The 21,893-nt window shown below is 48.3% G+C and overlaps 1 protein-coding gene across 1 annotated transcript; it reads left to right on the top strand.

Annotated features, from left to right (window-relative positions):
• Window positions 1–259: 259 nt before the first annotated feature.
• Window positions 260–20,025, top strand: LOC110169406 (S-arrestin-like). The gene is made up of 16 exons (XM_055166621.1): window positions 260–3,426; window positions 4,877–5,072; window positions 6,190–6,259; window positions 6,361–6,421; window positions 6,542–6,586; window positions 6,959–7,158; window positions 7,444–7,503; window positions 9,184–9,251; window positions 10,554–10,689; window positions 10,900–10,984; window positions 13,250–13,322; window positions 15,665–15,802; window positions 16,648–16,725; window positions 18,689–18,741; window positions 19,050–19,059; window positions 19,935–20,025. Exons 3-16 carry the CDS (start codon window positions 6,212–6,214, stop codon window positions 20,023–20,025), a joined length of 1,146 nt encoding a protein of 381 aa, XP_055022596.1. The 5' UTR covers window positions 260–3,426; window positions 4,877–5,072; window positions 6,190–6,211.
• The last annotated feature ends 1,868 nt before the right edge of the window (window positions 20,026–21,893 follow it).

Below are 21,893 nucleotides of genomic sequence, written 5' to 3'. Positions count from 1 at the left end.
ACCTGCCGTGTGTCACTCTGCAGGGCCGCACCTGTCCACCTGCCGTGTGTCACTCTGCAGGGCCGCACCTGTCCACCTGCCGTCTGTGTGTGTGTGTGTGTGTGTGTGTGTGTGTGTGTGTGTGTGTGTGTGTCTGTGTGTGTGTCTGGGTGTGTGTGTGTGTGTGTGTCTGGGTGTGTGTGTGTGTGTGTGTGTGTGTGTGTCTGTGTGTGTGTGTGTGTGCTGTGTGTGTGTGTGTGTCTGTGTGTGTGTGTGTGTGTGTGTGTGTGTGTGTGTGTCTGTGTGTGTGTCTGTGTGTGTGTGTCTGTGTGTGTGTGTCTGTGTGTGTGTGTGTGTGTGTGTGTGTGTGTGTGTCTGTGTGTGTGTGTGTGTGTGTGTGTGTGTGTGTGTGTGTGTGTGTGTGTGTGTGTGTGTGTCTGGGTGTGTGTGTGTGTGTGTGTGTGTGTGTGTGTGTGTGTGTGTGTGTGTGTGTGTGTGTGTGTGTGTGTCTGTGTGTGTGTGTGTGTGTGTGTGTGTGTGTGTGTGTGTGTGTGTGTGTGTGTGTGTGTGTGTGTGTGTGTGTGTGTGTGTGTGTGTGTGTGTGTGTGTGTGTGTGTGTGTGTGTGTGTGTGTGTGTGTGGGAGCCTGCAGGAGGCGCTGGTGCGTCGCTCGTCTGTCGCTCGTCTGTTTTCTGCACGCGCTCAGTGGGACGTAGAGGTTAAAGTTCGGGTTAGTTGTTGTTCAAGTTTCTCTTCAGTTTTTCCGACACGATTCACAGAAAATGACCTGGAAATGAAAGATTTGACCTTTTGTTGTAAACCTGCACTTCCTTCTGTCTGAGTCTGGAGCTGAACAAACTGAAGCTGAGTCGAGTCGTCACGTTTCCCTCGAGCGACTTTCACCTGGACTCCAGACGTGAACTTTCTCAGGTGGAAGTTTCAGTTTGAAACGTTTTACAGATGTGACTTTTCTTTTGTGAAAACTGTAACATGTTTTAAACTCGTCTCAAACAGCTGGACTCCTGTTTGTTTCTTTCACATGTTTCATTCTTTGACTTTGTTTACGTCTCTAAACTCTGTTGTAGTTTGTAGTTTTCAGGTGAACAGTTCTTTTCCGTTTACGCTGCGTCCAGACGTCGGTGTCGCGGCGTCGTGTCGCGGCGTCGTGTCGCGGCGTCGTGTCGCGGCGTCGTGTTCACGTGCAGGAGTCTGACACGGCGTCCTGGACGTCCTGGGTTTTTGTGACGCGTCTTGAGTTTTCAGGCATCGACGTTCTAGAGCCAAGATCAACACTTCTGACATAAACAGTTCTGCTTTTTCAACTTCTGATGTCTGAAGCGCCGCGTCAGCCAATCAGAGACGAGTATCCAGAGACGCAGCGACGTAATTATCCACAAGAAGAAGAAGAAGAAAGAGCCGAGAACCACAAACACCAGAAGAAGAAACTCTACAGAGAGTCCATTAAAGGAAGATGAATATAAACACAGCGACGATACTGACGAGTTTGAGTCATAGAAACAGTAGATTCACTTTGGGCGACCGCAGCGACGCTCTGACATGTGAAGTATTTTTCTTCTGTTGTTCGCGGCGTCTGAACTCAAACACAAAAACTCCAACCGCAGTCGACCAGAGTCGACTCTGTCTGAACACAGCTTCAGCTCAGTCGAGATCCACGACTCCACGACTGAAACGATCCACGTGCTGATTCTAGTGAAGGTGTGTGGAGTTTAAAAACACAGTGGAGCTCTTCCTGTATCACCACATGATGACATCACAAGGTGTTTTTGTTGGAGAAGAACTCGGCCTGAATCTGCAGGTTTGTGTGTTTAAGTTTGTAGAGACGAAAGAGAAACACAGAGACAGTTTGTCCTGAGAAGTTGAGCAGGAAAAAAGACAAACACCAACTCCTCTCTTCTTCCTCTTTCCTCTAAAATCACTCTTGTTTAGTCGTGTTCAGAGTTTCTGTTTCGTGTTTCGTCTCTCGTCTCGTTCGTCTTTAGATCCTTCGTCTGTTTCAGTCGCTCCGTCGCTGGAAGAATCTCCAACAATCTCCAGAGACAAAAGTCCAAGACTCGACCACACTGTGCTTGAAGGTTGTATAGAGGATTTTTTAAGGGAAGAGAAATACAGCGACAGTTCTTCTGCCTGCGTGACCCCACCTCCCTCCTCCACAGCTCCTCAGTAGAAACTTCTCCTTCCACCTCTTTACTCTACAAATCATGTTTGTTTCCAGCCAGTGCGCGTCCAGAATCACTGTTGAAGTTTCCTGTCTAGAAATAATTTATCAACCGACGCGTCAGTTTTTAGACCCTTCGTCTGCTTCAGTCGCACCATCGCTGGAAGGAATCTCCAAGAATCACCTCAGTTTGTCTTTGCTCCTTTTCCTCTTCTCTTCTTCTTCCTCAAAAACCGACTTTCTTTTGCGGTGAACTGGTCGTGGATTCTCGTCCGACATCACAACAAACTTTGTATGAACTGTGAGGAAGCGACAGTTTGAAAAAGCCTCTAAGAACCGCTGCATAAACCACATAATCCCTGCGCTCCGGCGAGTCACTTACACTAAAAAGGTTGTCAATCAAACTCCTTACATAACAGCCAATAGATAAAGAGGAAGCCTCGTTTTCTATTGGCTGATGTTTATCTGACCTCAACATGTCCGCAGTTGATAGATTTTCATTATTTTTTTTGGTCATAATTACAAAGCTGCTGCGTCTCTTTAATGGTATTTTAAATTTTCATTGACAATTTGAAACTAAAAAAAAAGAATCCCCCATACAACCTTTAAACTCCACATTTGTCTCTTTGTAAATAATTTGTGAAACTGTAACAAAACATAAATGTGTTTTTATAAACTCAACAAACGTCGTTCATGGAAATTCAAACTCGTTGGTTGTTCCGCACGTGTTGCTCTAAGATGATCTTGATTTGTTTAAATGTCGTTCTGGATTTTCTACACGACCAAAGAAAATATTTGTGTTACTGAGCAGATTTTCAAAATAAACCGGGACGTCTCGGTTTGTGGAGCTCGATAAAACGGAAAATAGTGAAACGAATGTGAAAAGAAGGAAAACTGTTCACGATGAACTCGAGTCACTTTAGTCACATTTTCTTTGTGTTTTTAAGCAGATTTTTATTTATTTATTTTTTGGTCGGTTTTGTTTAAATCTGTGGGACGTGGACACAGACTCAGGAAACATGGACGTGTCTGTATTTGTGCCAATAAAATAAAAGTCTGATCATTCTGTCTTAAAACAGGACGGAGCTGATCATGTTTTCAGTGCGTCACATATTTGTTCTGTTTTTTTTACCGTGTTTATCACAAGAAACAACACGACGACATAAAACGGGTTGAAGTCGAGGACAGAGACGCGTCGACGATGATGAAGAACAGGATGTTTAAAACCGACAAGAGCGTCCACTAGAGGGCGAGAATCCACAGAAACATCAGGTATGTCACAGTTAACAGAGGAACCAGGACTAAACCAGGACTAAACCAGGACTGAACCAGGACTGAACCAGGTCTAAACCAGGACTAAACCAGGACTGAAACCAGAACTGAACCAGGACTAACCAGGTAAACCAGGACTGAACCAGGAAACCAGGACTGAAACCAGGTCTAAACCAGGAACTGAACCAGGACTAAACCAGGTCTAAACCAGGACTGAATCAGGACTAAACCAGGTCTAAACTAAACCAGGACTGAAACCAGGAAACCAGGACTGAACAGGACTAAACCAGGACTAAACCAGGTAAACCAGGAAGGACTAAACCAGGTCTAAACCAGGTCTAACTAACCAGGACTAAACTCAGACTAAACCAGGACTAAACCAGGACTAAAACCAGGTCTAAACCAGGACTGAATCAGGACTAAACCAGGACTAACTAACCAGGAAAAACCAGGACTAAACCAGGTCTAAACCAGGACCAGGACTAAACCAGGAAACCAGGACTAAACCAGGTCTAAACCAGGACTGAACAGGAAACCAGGACTAAACCAGGACTGAACCAGAACCAGGTCTAAACCAGGACTAAACCAGGAAAACCAGGACTAAACCAGGTCTAAACCAGGACTGAAACCAGGACTAAACCAGGACTAAACCAGGTCTAAACCAGGACTAAACCAGGAAATCTAAACCAGGACTGAAACCAGGACTAAACCAGGTCTACTAAACCAGGTCTAAACCAGGACTGAACCAGGACTAAACCAGGTCTGAACCAGGACTAAACCAGGTCTGAACTGGACTAAACCAGGTCTAACCAGGACTGAAACCAGGACTAAACCAGGACTAAACCAGGACTGAACCAGGTCTGAACCAGGTCTGAACCAGGACTAAACCAGGACTAAACCAGGACTGAATTGGGACTAAACCAGGACTGAACCAGGTCTAAACCAGGACTAAACCAGAACTGAACCAGGACTAATCTTGGACTTGAGAGAGAGAAGCCCCAGCCTGTGGAGCAGGGTGTCCACAAAACGTGATGGAGTGACGGGTGTGTGGAGCTGTGTGCCGGTCCTTTCGCCCGCGGTCACCCAACAGTCTACACGGGCGCACTGTTTCGTCTTGGTTTAGTCCTGGTTCAGTCCTGGTTCAGTCCTGGTTTAGACCTGGTTCAGACCTGGTTCAGTCCTGGTTTAGTCCTTTAGTCCTGGTTTAGTCCTGGTTTAGTCCTGGTTTAGACCTGGTTTAGTCCTGGTTCAGTCCTGGTTTAGTCCTGGTTTCAGTCCTGGTTCAGTCCTGGTTTAGTCCTGGTTCAGTCCTGGTTCAGTCCTGGTTTAGTCCTGGTTTAGTCCTGGTTTAGTCCTGGTTTAGTCCTGGGAGTTTCACATTTGAGGATTATGTTTCTAATCGCTCGTCTGCTGATCAAACTAAAGCTGGATTATGGAACTTTCGCCTCAGCATCTCCACACGCAGTACTGCCCCGCTCGAAGTACTACGCACTCAAAGTACTGCCCCGCTCGAAGTACTACGCACTCAAAGTACTGCCCCGCTCGAAGTACTACGCACTCAAAGTACTGCCCCGCTCGAAGTACTACGCACTCAAAGTACTGCGCAGTACTCGCCCGAACTCTGAACACGTCTGCTCCCGCCTCAGGTGAGACACCAGACTTTAAAGTGAAAGTTCCACAGTGAGACTTTAAACCTTTCCGTCTCCATGGAGACCGAACCAGACGCAGTCACGGGTCAGATCTGTGGAGCCTCGGTTTCTCTCCTGTTTCTGATCCTGTGATTGAATAAATGTAAAGTGGAGCCGTTTTAAAGTCACACTGCGGAACATTTCAACAAACAGATGATGGAGCCAAACCAGAAAGTTCCACAGTGCAGCTTTAAAACACAAACGAGGACTCGGACCATAAAACAAGGAGGCGACTTGCAGGTCGAGAACTGGACTCGAGTCAGACTTGAGTCGCTGTTTTTAGGACTCGAGACTCGGCTTGAAAAAATGGACTTAAGACTTTGGACTCGACTCGGACTTGAAGGTCCGAAACATTTAAACATTTTGTTTTTAAATGTTTTTTTCTACAATTTTTATACAAATACTCAAATAGAAATAAACCAGGACTTTTTCAGAACAGTTTAATTGAAAATTCACAGAAATTGCAGAAATCTAAACTGTATTTGGTACTTTGGTTTAAAGATTTGAAATGACTTGAAACTCAAAGCAGACGACTCGGACTTGACTCGGACTTGACTCGGACTTGACTCGGACTTGAGACTTGGTCCGTCCTCTGCAGATGATTTAAATGTTGAGTTGAATTATCGTATGAAAGTGAAAGTGAAAGTGAAAGTGCGTCGCTGCTTCGTTTTGTGCTGTTGTTGTTTCGTCCAGCAGAGGGCGCAGTGAGACGAGCTCTGCGGGGTGATTCTGTTTCATGTTGAACTTTTACATTTAAATAAATCTGTTTATGTAAAAACAACGTCACGACTGAGTAAATGAAACGAGGAGCTTTTGTTTGAAGCAATGTTACATTTGTACATTTTTCACATGATCAGGTTTTTAACGACGAACTGAAGAGAAACGAGAGAAACACAAATGAGACGGATTAAAATTTGACAAACGAAACTTTACTCTCACCAAATAAACCTCACGTGTGTGAAGTTCACAGAGACGTCAGTGTGGGACTCGTGAGTTTATTCTGAGTTTTAACCGAGAAAAACATTTTAAAACTTGAACAGTTTTTTTTTTTTCTGTGAATATTTTGGTCGAACAGGAAGTGACATCACAGTGACGTCATGAGCTCCAAACGAGTCGTCTTCAAAAAGGTCTCCCGCGACAAATCTGTGAGTCACTCTGACCTCTGACCCCTGTGACCCCTGCCCCCCCCGCCCCCCCTGTGCTCGTGTGCGTGAGGGCATCTGGTGTAATTCTCTGTGTGTTTCAGTTGACCGTGTATCTGCCCAAGAGAGACTTTGTCGACCACTGTGATTATGTCGACCCAGTGGGTGAGTCACACAACCCCCCACACACACACACACACACACACACACACACACACACCCGTGACTCTGTGGCTCTTTGTGGCTCCCTGTGGCTCCGTGTGGCTCATGTGTTTTGTTTTTCAGAGGGGGTGGTGGTGATTGATCCTCAGCAGCTCAAAGGAAAAAAAGGTAAAAAAGTTAAGTTTATTTTTGTTTATTTTGTTTATTTGACAGAAACTGCGACTCTGATTGGCTCTCTCGCTCTCTCCTCCGCTCTGATTGGCTCTCTGGCTCTCTCCTCCGCTCTGATTGGCTCTCCGTCTCTCTCCTCTGCTCTGATTGGCTCTCCTCCTCTCTCCTCTGCTCTGATTGGCTCTCCGGCTCTCTCCTCCGCTCTGATTGGCTCTCCGTCTCTCTCCTCTGCTCTGATTGGCTCTCTCCGTCTCTCTCCTCCGCTCTGATTGGCTCTCCGCCTCTCTCCTCCGCTCTGATTGGCTCTCGGGCTCTCTCCTCCGCTCTGATTGGCTCTCTGGCTCCCTCCTGGGCTCTGATTGGCCGCAGTGTACGTGATGTTGGCGTGCACGTTCCGGTACGGTCGTCAGGGCGAGGAGGTGATGGGCGTGGCCTTCAGGAGGGACCTGCTGGTGGTGACTCGGCAGGTTTTCCCCGAGCTCCAGGACAAATCCCGACTCGTCCACTCCAGGGTCCAGGAGAAACTCGTCCGGAAGCTCGGGGACTACGCCTTCCCCTTCTTCTTCGAGGTGAAGAACTCTGACCCTCTGACCTCTGACCTCTGACCCTTCTGACCCTCTGACCTTCTGACCCTCTGACCTTCTGACCCTCTGACCTTCTGACCTCTGACCTTCTGACCCTCTGACCCTCTGACCTTGACTTTCTGACCCTCTGACCTTCTGACCTTCTGACCTTCTGACCTTGACCTTCTGACCTTCTTGTTTCTTGTTCCTTGTTTGTTGTTTGTTGTTTCTGCTGATGTTCTGGAGGAGCAGAGGATTGTGGGAGTTGTAGTTTTGACTCTTTGTGTTCAGTTTCCAGATAATCTGCCGTGTTCTGTGGCTCTGCAGCCCGGACCCACCGACCAAGGCAAGGTGAGAGAGAGAAACGAAAGAGACGAAAGAAAGAGAAAGAAAAGAGAGAAAGAAAAGAGACAAGAGAGAGAGAAGAGAGAGTAAAGAGAAAGAAAAGAGAGAGAGAAGAGAGACAAAAGAAAAGAGACAAAACAAAAGAGACAAAACAAAAGAAAGAGGAGAAGAGAGAGAAAAGAGAAGAGAAAAGAGACAAAAGAAAAGAGAGGCAAGAGAGAGAGAAACAAGAGAGAGAAGAGAAAAGAGAGAGAAGAAAGATTAAAGAGAAAGAAAAGAGAAACGAGAGAGGAGAGAGAGTAAAGAGAAAGAAAAGAGAGACAAAAGAGACAAAAGAAAAGGAGAGAGACAAAAAAGAGAGAGAAACAAAAGAGAGAGAAGAGAAAAGAGAGAGAAGAAAGATTAAAGAGAAAGAGAGAAGAGAAAGAAAAGAGAGAGAGAAAAGGAGAGAGAAAAAGAAAAGAGAAATAAAAGAGACGAGAGTCAAAAGAGAGAAGGAAAAGAGAGAAGAAAGAGTAAAGAGAGAAGAGACAGAAAAGAGACAAAGAGAGAGAAAAAAGAGAAGAGAAAAGAGAGGGAAAATAGAGAGAAAAGGAGAGAGAAAGAAAGTAAAGAGGGAAGAAAAAGAAAAGACAAAGAAAAGAGAGAGAAAAGAGACAAAAAATAGAAAAGAGAGGAAAGAGAAAAGAGAAAGAAAAGAGACAAAAAAAGAGAGAAAAGAGAAGAGAAAAAAGAGAGAAAAGACGACGAGGGTTTGAGAATCCGTGTGTCGTTTGTTCATTCAATTTTCAAAATTAAACCAAAGAAAAGAAAAAAATTAAATAAAAAAATCTTCATTATTTGTCTCCAAAACCAAAATGAAAAAACAGAAAATGATTCAATTTTTCAGTTTTTGATTTTGTGTTTAAATGAAAAACGGACTGAACCGTTTTCAGTCCGGGCCTCAGTCCTGGTCTGGTTCTGGTCTGGTCCTGGACCTGTTTTAGTCCAGGTTCAGTCCAGGTTCAGTCTCTGATCCGATTTTTTTCCATTTTTCATTTAAACACAAAATCAGACGTCATAAACACTTTCTCTTTTTCTCACACTCGTCTCTGAAGTTTGAGTCTGAAAATGTTATGGGAGGAGCCTCGTACTGTCTGTGCTGGAGGGAGGGGCAGAGTGGGAGGAGCCTCGTACTGTCTGTGCTGGAGGGAGGGGCAGAGTGGGAGGAGCCTCGTACTGTCTCTGCTGGAGGGAGGGGGTGGAGTGGGAGGAGCCTCGTACTGTCTCTGCTGGAGGGAGGGTGCACAGTGGGAGGAGCCTCGTACTGAATCAAAATGCTGTGAATCATTGAACCAAATGAACTAAAAACACTAAAACACACATAGAAGCTTTAAAGTTGTCGTGTGTCGTGTGTGTGTGTGTGTGTCGCGTGTGTGTGTGTGTGTGTGTGTGTGTGTGTGTCGTGTTGTATTTTTCTCATCAGCAGAAAAAATTACAGTAGATTTTATTTTTTTTTGCATCTTAAAACTTATTGAAATCGTATCGATATCGTGACTCGTGTATCGAGATGTGGTGATCTGTTTACGGTGTGTGTGTTGTTTGTGTTGTTTACGTTGTTTACGGTGTGTGTTTTGTTTGTGTTGTTTACGTTGTTTACGGTGTGTGTGTTGTTTACGATGTTTACATTGTTCATGGTGTTTGCAGAAATGTGCGGTGGAGTTTGAGGTGAAGGCGTTTTGTGCCGATCAAAACGACGAGAAGACGGACAAACAGTGAGTGAAGTTTAAACTTTTCACATGTTTAACGACACGACTTTGACACGATGTTCCACCAAAAACACCTGAACTCTGCCGCACTGTGGGACTTTTCCACCTGCCTGTCGCCACGGAGACCGAAAAATATTCTTCTTGGGTCGTACGTTGGTCACGGTCACTGTCACCAGGGACTGTCCTGTTTTTGCTCTCGGTCCAGTCACAAGATGGCCGCCGCATGTCGCCACGGCAACAGAAACCTCGAAGGATTAAACTAACCTAGACTGTTCTGTTGCCGTGGCGATTGCGGCGGCCATCTTGTGACTGGACCGAGAGCCTGAGCTGACACTTTGACGTTGACGTCGTCCACATTCTCCGGGGGTGTGACGCTAACCAGAGGCACTGCTCTGTCTCAAACTCTGGTCCTCAACTCAGACTTTAATCTGAGTTTTGTTTAACACAATCTGAGCACAAAGATCTGATTTATCTGAACTCCAGCAGCTGATTAGCATTAGCGTTAGCATTAGCATTAGCATTAGCATTAGCATTAGCATTAGCATTAGCGTTAGCATTAGCATTAGCATTAGCATTAGCGTTAGCATTAGCATTAGCGTTAGCATTAGCATTAGCATTAGCGTTAGCATTAGTTAGCATTAGCGTTAGCATTAGCGTTAGCATTAGCGTTAGCATTTTAGCATTAGTCAACAGTTTTTCAGTCACTTTCACGTTTTAGCGTCAAATCAAACTCCTGAACAGAACCGCGACGCTCTGGTCACTCACACATGAACATGTCCAATTTAAATCATCTTCTTGAATTTTCAGACAAACTATTTTTTGTGAGCGAACTGCAGCTCCGTCCATACACACACATGTAGAACACCCCCAGTGTGACGTCACTGCAAAGAATCAACACTAATGTGTCTGTACATTTATGTTCAAAGATCACAGTCTAAACCCGGACTAAACCCGGACTAAACCCGGACTAAACCCGGACTAAACCCGGACTATACCCGGACTATACCCGGACTATACCCGGACTATACCCGGACTAAACCCGGACTAACCCGGACTAAACCCGGACTATACCCGGACTAAACCCGGACTATACCCGGACTATACCCGGACTAAACCCGGACTATACCCGGACTAAACCCGGACTAAACCCGGACTAAACCCGGACTATACCCGGACTAAACCCGGACTAACCCGGACTATACCCGGACTAACCCGGACTAAACCCGGACTAACCCGGACTAACCGGACTAACCCGGACTAAACCCGGACTAACCCGGACTAACCCGGTCTTGTCTGTGGTGCGTTCAGGAGCTCCGTGCGTCTGATGATCCGTAAAGTCCAGTTCAGTCCGGACTCTGTGGGTCCGGCTCCGGTCGCCGAGACGACGTTTGAGTTTCTGATGTCGGAAAAACCTCTGTATGTGAAACTGTCCCTGCCCAAAGAGGTCTGAACCTGGACTAAACCTGGACTAAACCTGGACTAAACCGGACTAAACCTGGACTAAACCAGGACTGAACCAGGACTGAACCAGGACTGAACCAGGACTGAACCTGGACTAAACCTGGACTAAACCTGGACTGAACCTGGACTAAACCAGGACTGAACCTGGACTAAACCAGGACTAAACCAGGACTAAACCAGGTCTTTCTTTCAGACCTTCTATCACGAGGAGCCGGTGAAGGTGAACGTGGAGATCAACAACTCCTCGAGCAGAAACATCAAAGACATCAGCCTGTCAGGTGTGTCAGGTCCCTCCCCGTGTGTGTCAGGTCCCTCCCCGTGTGTGTCAGGTCCCTCCCCGTGTGTGTCAGGTCCCTCCCCGTGTGTGTCAGGTCCCTCCCCGTGTGTGTCAGGTCCCTCCCCGTGTGTGTCAGGACCCTCGTCCCCGTGTGTGTCAGGACCCTCGTCCCCGTGTGTGTCCGGTCCCTCCCCCGTGTGTGTCAGGTCCCTCCCCGTGTGTGTCAGGTCCCTCCCCGTGTGTGTCAGGTCCCTCCCCGTGTGTGTCAGGTGCTCTCCCCGTGTGTGTCAGGTCCCTCCCCGTGTGTGTCAGGGCCCTCCCCGTGTGTGTCAGGACCCTCGTCCCCGTGTGTGTCAGGACCCTCGTCCCCGTGTGTGTCAGGTCCCTCCCCGTGTGTGTCAGGTCCCTCCCCGTGTGTGTCAGGTCCCTCCCCGTGTGTGTCAGGTGCTCTCCCCGTGTGTGTCAGGTCCCTCCCCGTGTGTGTCAGGTGCCCTCCCCGTGTTGTCAGGTGCTCTCCCCGTGTGTGTCAGGTGCCTCTCGTGTGTGTCAGGTGCCTCTCGTGTGTGTCAGGTGTGTCTGTGTGTCAGGTGCTCTCATGTGTGTCAGGTGCCTCTCGTGTGTGTCAGGTGCTGTGTGTCAGGTGCCTCTCGTGTGTCAGTGTGTGTCAGGTGCTGTGTGTGTCAGGTGCCTGTGTGTGTCAGGTGCCTCTCGTGGTGTGTCAGGTTCTGTGTGTCAGGTGCTGTGTGTCAGGTGCCTCTCGTGTGTGTCAGGTGCTGTGTGTCAGGTGCCAGTGTGTGTGTCAGGTGCCTCAGTGTGTGTCAGGTGCTGTGTGTCAGGTGCCGTGTGTCAGGTGCCTCTCGTGTGTGTCAGGTGCTGTGTGTCAGGTGCCGTGTGTCAGGTGCCTCTGTGTGTCAGTGTGTGTCAGGTGCCTCTCGTGTGTGTCAGGTGCCTCTCGTGTGTGTCAGGTGCCTCTCGTGTGTGTCAGGTGCTCTCGTGTGTGTCAGGTGCCTCTCGTGTGTGTCAGTCAGGTGCCTCTCGTGTGTGTCAGGTGCCCTCTCATGTGTGTCACGTGCCTCTCATGTGTGTCAGGTGCCATGTGTCAGGTGCTGTGTGTCAGGTGCCTCTCGTGTGTGTCAGGTGCCTCTCGTGTGTGTCAGGTGCTGTGTGTCAGGTGCCTCTCGTGTGTGTCAGGTGCCTCTCGTGTGTGTCAGGTGCCTCTCGTGTGTGTCAGGTGCCTCTCGTGTGTGTCAGGTGCCTCTCGTCAGGTGTGTGTCACGTGCCTCTCATGTGTGTCAGGTGCCATGTGTCAGGTGCTGTGTGTCAGGTGCCTCTCGTGTGTGTCAGGTGCCTCTCGTGTGTGTCAGGTGCTGTGTGTCAGGTGCCTCTCTGTGTGTCAGGTGCCTCTTGTGTGTGTCAGGTGCCTCTCGTGTGTGTCAGGTGCTGTGTGTCAGGTGCTGTGTGTCAGGTGCCTCTCGTGTGTGTCAGGTGCCATGTGTCAGGTGCCTCTCGTGTGTGTCAGGTGCTGTGTGTCAGGTGCCAGGTGTGTGTGTCAGGTGCCTCTCGTGTGTGTCAGGTGCTGTGTGTCAGGTGCCTCTCGTGTGTGTCAGGTGCTGTGTGTCAGGTGCCTCTCGTGTGTGTCAGGTGCTGTGTGTCAGGTGCCTCTCGTGTGTGTCAGGTGCCTGTGTCAGGTGCTGTGTGTGTCAGGTGCCTCTCGTGTGTGTCAGGTGCTGTGTGTCAGGTGCAGGTGCTCTCGTGTGTGTCAGGTGCTGTGTGTCAGGTGCTGTGTGTCAGGTGCCTCTCGTGTGTGTCAGGTGCTGTGTGTCAGGTGCCTCAGGTGTGTGTGTCAGGTGCCTCTCGTGTGTGTCAGGTGCTGTGTGTGTCTGTGTGTCAGGTGCCTCTCGTGTGTGTCAGGTGCTGTGTGTCAGGTGCCTCTCGTGTGTGTCAGGTGCTGTGTGTGGTGTTCAGGTGCCTCTCGTGTGTGTCAGGTGCCTCTCGTGTGTGTCAGTGTGTGTGTCAGGTGCTGTGTGTCAGGTGCCTCTGTGTGTGTGTGTGTCAGGCTGTGTGTGTGTCAGGTGCCTCTCGTGTGTCAGTGTGTGTGTCAGGTGTGTGTGCTGTGTGTCAGGTGCCTCTGTGTGTGTGTGTCAGGTGCTGTGTGTCAGGTGTGTGTCAGGTGCCTCTCGTGTGTGTCAGGTGCTGTGTGTCAGGTGCTGTGTGTCAGGTGCTGTGTGTCAGGTGCCTCTCGTGTTCATGTTCTTGTTGTTTTCAGTGGAGCAGGTCACAAACGTGGTTCTTTATTCCAACGACAAATACGTGAAATCTGTGGCCAAAGAAGAAACCACGTGAGTACGACACGAGGAACATCTGAAGGAACATCTGAGGGAACAACTGAGGGAACATCTGAGGGAACAACTGAGGGAACAACTGAGGGAACATCTGAGGGAACATCTGAGGGAACAACTGAGGGAACAACTGAGGGAACAACTGAGGGAACATCTGAGGGAAATCTGAGGGAACATCTGAGGGAACATGAGGGAACATCTGAGGGAACATCTGAGGGAACATCTGAGGGAACATCTGGGAACATCTGAGGGAACATCTGAGGGAACATCTGAGGGAACATCTGAGGGAACAACTGAGGGAACAACTGAGGGAACAACTGAGGGAACATCTGAGGGAACATCTGAGGGAACAACTGAGGGAACATCTGAGGGAACATCTGAGGGAACATCTGAGGGAACATCTGAGGGAACATCTGAGGGAACATCTGAGGGAACATCTGAGGGAACATCTGAGGGAACATCTGAGGGAACATCTGAGGGAACATCTGAGGGAACATCTGAGGGAACATCTGAGGGAACAACTGAGGGAACAACTGAGGGAACATCTGAGGGAACATCTGAGGGAACATCTGAGGGAACATCTGAGGGAACAACTGAGGGAACATCTGAGGGAACAACTGAGGGAACATCTGAGGGAACAACTGAGGGAACATCTGAGGGAACATCTGAGGGAACATCTGAGGGAACATCTGAGGGAACATCTGAGGGAACATCTGAGGGAACATCTGAGGGAACAACTGAGGGAACAACTGAGGGAACATCTGAGGGAACTGAGGGAACATCTGAGGGAACAATCTGAGGGAACATCTGAGGGAACAACTGAGGGAACATCTGAGGGAACATCTGAGGGAACATCTGAGGGAACATCTGAGGGAACAACTGAGGGAACTGAGGGAACAACTGAGAGGAAACATCTGAGGGAACAACTGAGGGAACATCAAACTGAGGGAACATCTGAGGGAACATCTGAGGGAACATCTGAGGGAACATCTGAGGGAAACAACTGAGGGAACAACTGAGGGAACATCTGAGGGAACATCTGAGGGAACAACTGAGGGAACATCTGAGGGAACAACTGAGGGAACAACTGAGGGAACATCTGAGGGAACATCTGAGGGAACATCTGAGGGAACATCTGAGGGAACATCTGAGGGAACAACTGAGGGAACAACTGAGGGAACAACTGAGGGAACATCTGAGGGAACAACTGAGGGAACATCTGAGGGAACAACTGAGGGAACATCTGAGGGAACAATCTGAGGGAACATCTGAGGGAACATCTGAGGGAACAACTGAGGGAACAACTGAGGGAACATCTGAGGGAACAACTGAGGGAACAACTGAGGGAACATCTGAGGGAACATCTGAGGGAACAACTGAGGGAACATCTGAGGGAACATCTGAGGGAACATCTGAGGGAACATCTGAGGGAACATCTGAGGGAACATCTGAGGGAACATCTGAGGGAACAACTGAGGGAACAACTGAGGGAACATCTGAGGGAACAACTGAGGGAACATCTGAGGGAACAACTGAGGGAACATCTGAGGGAACATCTGAGGGAACATCTGAGGGAACAACTGAGGGAACAACTGAGGGAACAACTGAGGGAACATGAGGGAACTGAGGGAACAACTGAGGGAACATCTGAGGGAACAACTGAGGGAACATCTGAGGGAACAACTGAGGGAACAACTGAGGGAACATCTGAGGGAACATCTGAGGGAACAACTGAGGGAACAACTGAGGGAACAACTGAGGGAACAACTGAGGGAACAACTGAGGGAACATCTGAGGGAACAACTGAGGGAACATCTGAGGGAACATCTGAGGGAACATCTGAGGGAACATCTGAGGGAACATCTGAGGGAACAACTGAGGAACAACTGAGGAACATGAGGGAACATCTGAGGGAACAACAGGGAACTGAGGGAACATCTGAGGGAACATCTGAGGGAACAATCTGAGGGAAACATGAGGAACATCTGAGGGAACAACTGAGGGAACATCTGAGGGAACATCTGAGGGAACATCTGAGGGAACATCTGAGGGAACATCTGAGGGAACAACTGAGGGAACATCTGAGGGAACATCTGAGGGAACATCTGAGGGAACATCTGAGGGAACATCTGAGGGAACATCTGAGGGAACAACTGAGGGAACATCTGAGGGAACATCTTCCGTCCTGGTGTAGTCCTGGTTTAGATCTTTGTTGTTCTAAACAAAACCGTTTAAATCAGTCGTTCAAACTGTTCTTCTCAGATCCTTTCTCCACGTTCTAGTCGTTTCTTCTCACGGCCTGGACGGTTTCAGATCTAAACTGAAGTTGTTGTGGTCCACAGAGACACGGTTCCGGCGGGTTCCTCTCTGAAACGGGAGTATTGTCTGTTTCCATCTCTCGCCCACAACAAAGAACGTCGAGGTTTGGCCCTGGACGGACGCCTGAAGCACGAAGACACCAACCTGGCCTCCTCCACCATGTGAGAACTTCTCTACTGACACGTCTGAGGGAACATCTGAAGCCTGGTTCAGTCCTGGTTTAGTCCTGGTTTAGTCCTGGTTTAGACCTGGTTTAGTCCTGGTTTAGTCCTGGTTTAGTCCTGGTTTAGTCCTGGTTTAGTCCTGGTTTCCTGGTTTAGTCCTGGTTTAGTCCTGGTTTTAGTCCTGGTTTAGTCCTGGTTTAGTCCTGGTTTTAGTTCTGGTTTAGTCCTGGTTTAGTCCTGGTTTAGTTCTGGTTTAGTCCTGGTTTAGTCCTGGTTTAGTCCTGGTTTTAGTCCTGGTTTAGACCTGGTTTAGTCCTGGTTTAGTCCTGGTTTAGTCCTGGTTTAGTCCTGGTTTAGTCCTGGTTTAGTCCTGGTTTAGTCCTGGTTTAGTCCTGGTTTAGTCCTGGTTTAGTCCTGGTTTAGTCCTGGTTTAGTCCCTGGTTTAGTCCTGGTTCAGTCCTGGTTCAGTCCTGGTTCAGTCCTGGTTTAGTCCTGGTTTAGTCCCTGGTTTAGTCCTGGTTTAGTCCTGGTTTAGTCCTGGTTTAGTCCTGGTTCAGTCCTGGTTCAGTCCTGGTTTAGTCCTGGTTTAGTCCTGGTTTAGACCTGGTTTAGTCCTGGTTCAGTCCTGGTTCAGTCCTGGTTCAGTCCTGGTTTAGTCTGGTTTAGTCTGGTTTTAGACCTGGTTTAGTCCTGGTTTAGTCCTGGTTTAGACCTGGTTTAGTCCTGGTTCAGTCCTGGTTTAGTCCTGGTTTAGTCCTGGTTTAGTCCTGGTTTAGTCCTGGTTTAGTCCTGGTTTAGTCCTGGTTTAGTCCTGGTTTAGTCCTGGTGTTTCTTTGTTCCAGAGTGAAGCAGGAGGTTCTGAAGGACGTCCAGGGGATGTTGGTCTCTTATAAAGTGGTTCTCAGGATGATCGCCTCCGGGTCAGTACCACCTGTCTGCACCTGTCTGCACCTGCCTGCCCCTGTCTGCACCTGTCTGCTCCTGTCTGCTCCTGTCTGCTCCTGTCTGCTCCTGTCTGCACCTGTCTGCTCCTGTCTGCTCCTGTCTGCACCTGTCTGCTCCTGTCTGCACCTGTCTGCTCCTGTCTGCACCTGTCTGCTCCTGTCTGCTCCTGCCTGCACCTGTCTGCTGCTGCTGCTGTCTGCTCCTGTCTGCTCCTGTCTGCTACCTGTCTGTCTGCTCCTGTCTGCTGCTCCTGTCTGCACCTGTCTGCTCCTGTCTGCTCCTGTCTGCTCCTGTCTGCACCTGTCTGCACCTGTCTGCTCCTGTCTGCACCTGTCTGCACCTGTCTGCTCCTGCTGCTGTCTGCTCCTGTCTGCACCTGTCTGCTCCTGTCTGCACCTGTCTGCACCTGTCTGCTCCTGTCTGTACCTGTCTGCACCTGTCTGCTCCTGTCTGCACCTGTCTGCACCTGTCTGCTCCTGTCTGCACCTGTCACTCGTCTCGTTCGTGTTTTTAATCTCTTCTTCTTCTTCTTCTTCTTCTTCTTCTTCCTGCTGTAGGACGGTTGGCTCCAGGTAAACGTCCTGTTCTTCCGTCTCCGTCCAGGAGGTGGCGCTGCTCCCGTCGTTTCCATGGAGATGTTATTGCTTTGTCCGGAATGTTCCACAGTACTGCCCGCGTGACAGGTCAGGTCTGTGGAGAGTCGCCGCCGCCGCTCGGCCCGAGTTTCCAGGACGCTGTCAGTGCAGGAGCGGCCATTTTAATGCAGCGCTGTGGAACATTGTTAACGGAGCGTGACATCTCCATGACGACGGGCAGGCGACGACGTACAGGCCGCCCTCCAGAAAACTAAACCGGGACTAAACCAGGACCCGGGACTGAACCGAACCAAGAACTGAACCAGGACTAAACCGGGACTAAACCAGGACCGGAAACCGGGACTAAACCAGGACTAAACCAGAACTGGGACTAGGACTAACTAAACCAGGACTAAACCAGGAACTGGACTAAACCAGGACTAAACCAGGACTACTAAACCAGGACTAAACCAGGACTAAACCAGGGACTAAACCAGGACTAAACCAGAACTAAAACCAGGACTAAACCAGGACTAAACTGGGACTTAAACCAGGACTAAAACCAGGAACTAAACCAGAAACTAAACCAGGACTAAACCAGGACTAAACCAGGACTAAACCAGAACTGAAACCAGGACTAAACCAGGAACTAAACCAGGACTAAACCAGGACTAAACCAGGACTAAAACCAGGTCTAAACCAGGAAACCAGGACTAAACCAGGACTAAACCAGGACTAAACCAGAACTAAACCAGAACTGAACCAGGACTAGACTGGGACCACACCGGGACTAGACCAGGACTACACCAGGTCTAAACCAGGTCTAAACCAGGACTAAAGCAGGTCTAAACCAGGTCTCAGTCCTGATCTCGTCTTGGTTTTAGTCCTGGTCTCAGTCCCCCTCTGGTCCCAGTTTGGTCCAAGTCTCAGTCCTGGTTTAGTCCTGGTTTAGTCTGGTTCAGTTCTGGTTAGTCCTGGTTTAGTCTGTTTTCTGTTTAGTCCTGGTTTAGTCCTGGTTCAGTTTTGGTTTTCTGGTTTAGTCCTGGTTTAGTCCTGGTTGTCCTGGTTTAGTTTGGTTTAGTCCTGGTTTAGTTGGTTTTAGTCCTGGTTTTCTGGTTTGCCTGGTTTAAAGTCCTCAAGTCCTGGTTTAGTCCTTTATCTGTTTTCATTTTGGTTTTGGAGACAAATAACAGATAATAATAATAATAATAATAATAATAATAATAATAATAATAATAATAATAATAATAATAATAATAAAATAAAATATATATATATTATATTTGTTTTTTTTAAATAAACACAGATTGTGATTCTTACTCTTGATAAAGTCGTGATAATAATTGAGCGTTTTTATTTGCAGTGACGTTTCCCTGGAGCTTCCCTTCAGACTCATGCATCCCAAACCCGACGCAGGTCAGTCTCCCCCTCACACACTAAAGCCGCGCTGTGGAACTTTCCCCCTCGTCTCCACGGAAACGCTGCTGCAGCTTCCGAGGGGACGAGCTGCTGTGGGTAAAGTCTGCGGAGAAGCGAGCCGCTGGAAATGAACCTGCAGCAGACGCCAGACAGAGCGAGACTATCGCCATGGAGACGAGCGGAAATGTTCCACAGTGCAGCTTTATTTACTGGAACTTTTGTTTTGTTTTTACATTGAATTCGTAAAGTTTCTGTTTTTTCTGTGATTCTGTTTAATTTATGTTTGTGTTTTTCTCCAACTGCAGCAAAAGAAAGGTACAGTATAAAACCAAGACCTGGTCTAGTCCTGGTTTAGACCCGGTTCAGTTCTTGGTTTAGTCCTGGTTTAGTCCTGGTTCAGTTCTGGTTCAGTCCTGGTTTAGTCTCTGGTTTTAGTCCTGGTTCAGTCCTGGTTTAATCCTGGTTTCAGTTCTTGGTTTAGTCCTGGTTTAATCCTGGTTTAAGTCCTGGTTCAGTTTCTTGTTCAGTCCTGGTTTCAGTCCTGGTTCAGTTCTTGGTTTAGTCCTGGTTCAGTCTGGTTTCAGTTCTTGGTTTAGTCCTGGTTCAGTCCTGGTTCAGTCCTGGTTCAGTTCTTGGTTTAGTCCTGGTTCAGTCCTGGTTTAGTCCTGGTTTAGTCCTGGTTCAGTCCTGGTTTAGTCCTGGTTTAGTCCTGGTTCAGTTCTTGGTTTAGTCCTGGTTTAGTCCTGGTTCAGTTCTTGGTTTAGTCCTGGTTTAGTCCTGGTTCAGTCCTGGTTCAGTCCTGGTTCAGTCCTGGTTCAGTTGGTTCTTGGTTTAGTCCTGGTTCAGTCCTGGTTTAGTCCTGGTTTAGTCCTGGTTCAGGTTTAGTCCTTGGTTTAGTCCTGGTTCAGTCCTGGTTTAGTCCTGGTTCAGTTCTGGTTTAGTCCTGGTCCTTGGTTTAGTCCTGGTTCAGTCCTGGTTTTAGTCCTGGTTCAGTCCTGGTTTCAGTTTTGGTTTAGTCCTGGTTTAGTCCTGGTTTAGTCCTGGTTTAGTCCTGGTTCAGTTCTTGGTTTAGTCCTGGTTCAGTCCTGGTTTAGTCCTGGTTCAGTCCTGGTTTAGTCCTGGTTCAGTCCTGGTTTTAGTCCTGGTTCAGTCCTGGTTTAGTCCTGGTTCAGTTCTTGGTTCTGTTGCAGTGATCCTGGTGATCTGGTTTTCGAGGACTTTAAACGAGTTTATCTCAAAGGCGTGATCGGAGACGACGACGACTCTGCCACTGAGGCCTGAGCGACGCCCCGCCCCCTCCGTACACAAGCCCCGCCCCTCACAAGCCCCGCCCCTCCGTACACAAGCCCCGCCCCTCCGTACACAAGCCCGCCCCCTCCGTACACAGCCCCGCCCCCTCCGTACACAAGCCCCGCCCCTCCGTACACAAGCCCCGCCCTCCGTACACAAGCCCCGCCCCTCTCTGTACACAAGCCCCGCCCAGTCTGAAGTCACATACCTCCTATTTAATGCCCCACAGAGTCTTTAATGCCCCACAGAGTCTTTAATGCCCCACAGAGTCTTTAATGCCCCACAGAGTCTTTAATGCCCCAGAGTCTTTAATGCCCCACAGAGTCTTTAATGCCCCACAGAGTCTTTAATGCCCCACAGAGTCTTTAATGCCCCACAGAGTCTTTAATGCCCCACAGAGTCTTTAATGCCCCACTGAGTCTTTAATGCCCCACAGAGTCTTTAATGCCCCACAGAGTCTTTAATGCCCCACATGTAGCGCCGCCTTTTGGCTGTAATAAATAAACTGCTCGTGTTGATTCACTTTTTGTGTTTTTTGTGTTTTTTTCTTAATAATGTTGCAAGATTTTTGGTTGATTTTTCCCCCGAGAGGTTCAGGTTTAGACCTGGTTTAGTCTGGGTTAGTACAAGTTTAGTCCAAGTTTGGTTAAAGTTTGGTTAAAGTGTAGTCCTGGTTTAGTCCTGGTTTAGTCCAGGTTTAGTCCAGGTTTAGTCAAGTTCAGTTCAAGTTCAGTTCAAGTTCAGTTCAAGTTTAGTTCAAGTTTAGTTCAAGTTTAGTTCAAGTTTAGTTCAAGTTTAGTTCAAGTTCAGTTCAAGTTTAGTTCAAGTTCAGTTCAAGTTTAGTTCAAGTTTAGTCCTGTCTTAGACCTGTTTTAGATCTGGTTTAGTTCTGTTTTAGTTCTGGTTTGTGTCAGATCAGTGATATTTTGTCATTTTAAGGATAAATCTGTGTTAGAATTATTAATTTTATTATTTAAAAATAAAAATTAAATAAATAAATATAATAATGATAAAATTATACATTTTATTTGAACATTTTCTTCTGTGACTCGGGCTCATGTTTGTGGAATTTTAAATCCCTCAGTTTCTTAAACTCTGAGTGAAAGTCAAAAACAAAACTCTGTCCCTTTGAAAGTAAAAAGAAAAACAAACTCTGTCTCAGTCAAAGTAAAAAAAACAAACAAAACAAAAGTCTGTCCCAGTGAAAGTCAAAAAAAAAAAAAATAAAACTCTGAGTGAAAGTAAAAAACCAAACTGTCCCAGTGAAAGTGGGACACAGACTGAGTTGCAGTGAAAGTGAGACACAAAGCGTTTCTGGGTGGGTAAGTCTTTATTTCACAGTGTGTCATGCAAACGTGATCAAATCTCACGAGGAAGAAAAAGTGGCCCAGTTCACAGACAAACCCGGACACGCCCACGCGCTCCTCACCGCCGCGTGGGAACCGGAGCCCCGCCCGTCCCCCGCCCGCCGACCCACGTACCGGCCCTGGGAACGAGGCTCCGCGGGGGCCCCCAGGGAGCGGCGGGCGCGGGACACAAAGCCTGTGGCCGGGCGGGGACGCGGCGGAGGGGCCCCGGAGAGCAGGGCGTTCCCCGACACAAAGGATGAACTAGATCGTGGGACGCTGTCTTTACAAACGGGAGCGGCGGCGGCGAGGGATGCGTTACGGTGTCGGTGTCCGGGAACACTCGGGGAGGGTCCGGGCGCAGCAGACCTCCACAGGGGACACGCACCGGCAGGACCCACCTCCACACGGCCCCCTCCACGTTCCTTTGGTTTACTTTAGAAAACAACTTCGTTACACATTTCCAGCAGATTTCATTTCTATCTTAGACTGTAAATCTAAATTAGTGCCGTC

The sequence above is a fragment of the Boleophthalmus pectinirostris genome, unplaced genomic scaffold (genome assembly GCF_026225935.1).
Source record: "Boleophthalmus pectinirostris isolate CB_2022bp ecotype Guang Dong unplaced genomic scaffold, ASM2622593v1 HiC_scaffold_9, whole genome shotgun sequence".
In the NCBI taxonomy this organism is placed as follows: Eukaryota; Metazoa; Chordata; class Actinopteri; order Gobiiformes; family Gobiidae; genus Boleophthalmus; species Boleophthalmus pectinirostris.
This window is presented reverse-complemented; position numbering and strand designations above follow the sequence as displayed.

Excerpts from the sequence above, each read along its gene's own strand:
- LOC110169406 (XM_055166621.1), top strand. The coding sequence starts at position 6,212 with ATGAGCTCCAAACGAGTCGTCTTCAAAAAGGTCTCCCGCGACAAATCT. Across the intron at positions 6,260-6,360 it reads AGGTCTCCCGCGACAAATCT|TTGACCGTGTATCTGCCCAA; the intron begins GTGAGTCACTCT and ends TGTGTGTTTCAG. Across the intron at positions 6,587-6,958 it reads GCAGCTCAAAGGAAAAAAAG|TGTACGTGATGTTGGCGTGC; the intron begins GTAAAAAAGTTA and ends GATTGGCCGCAG.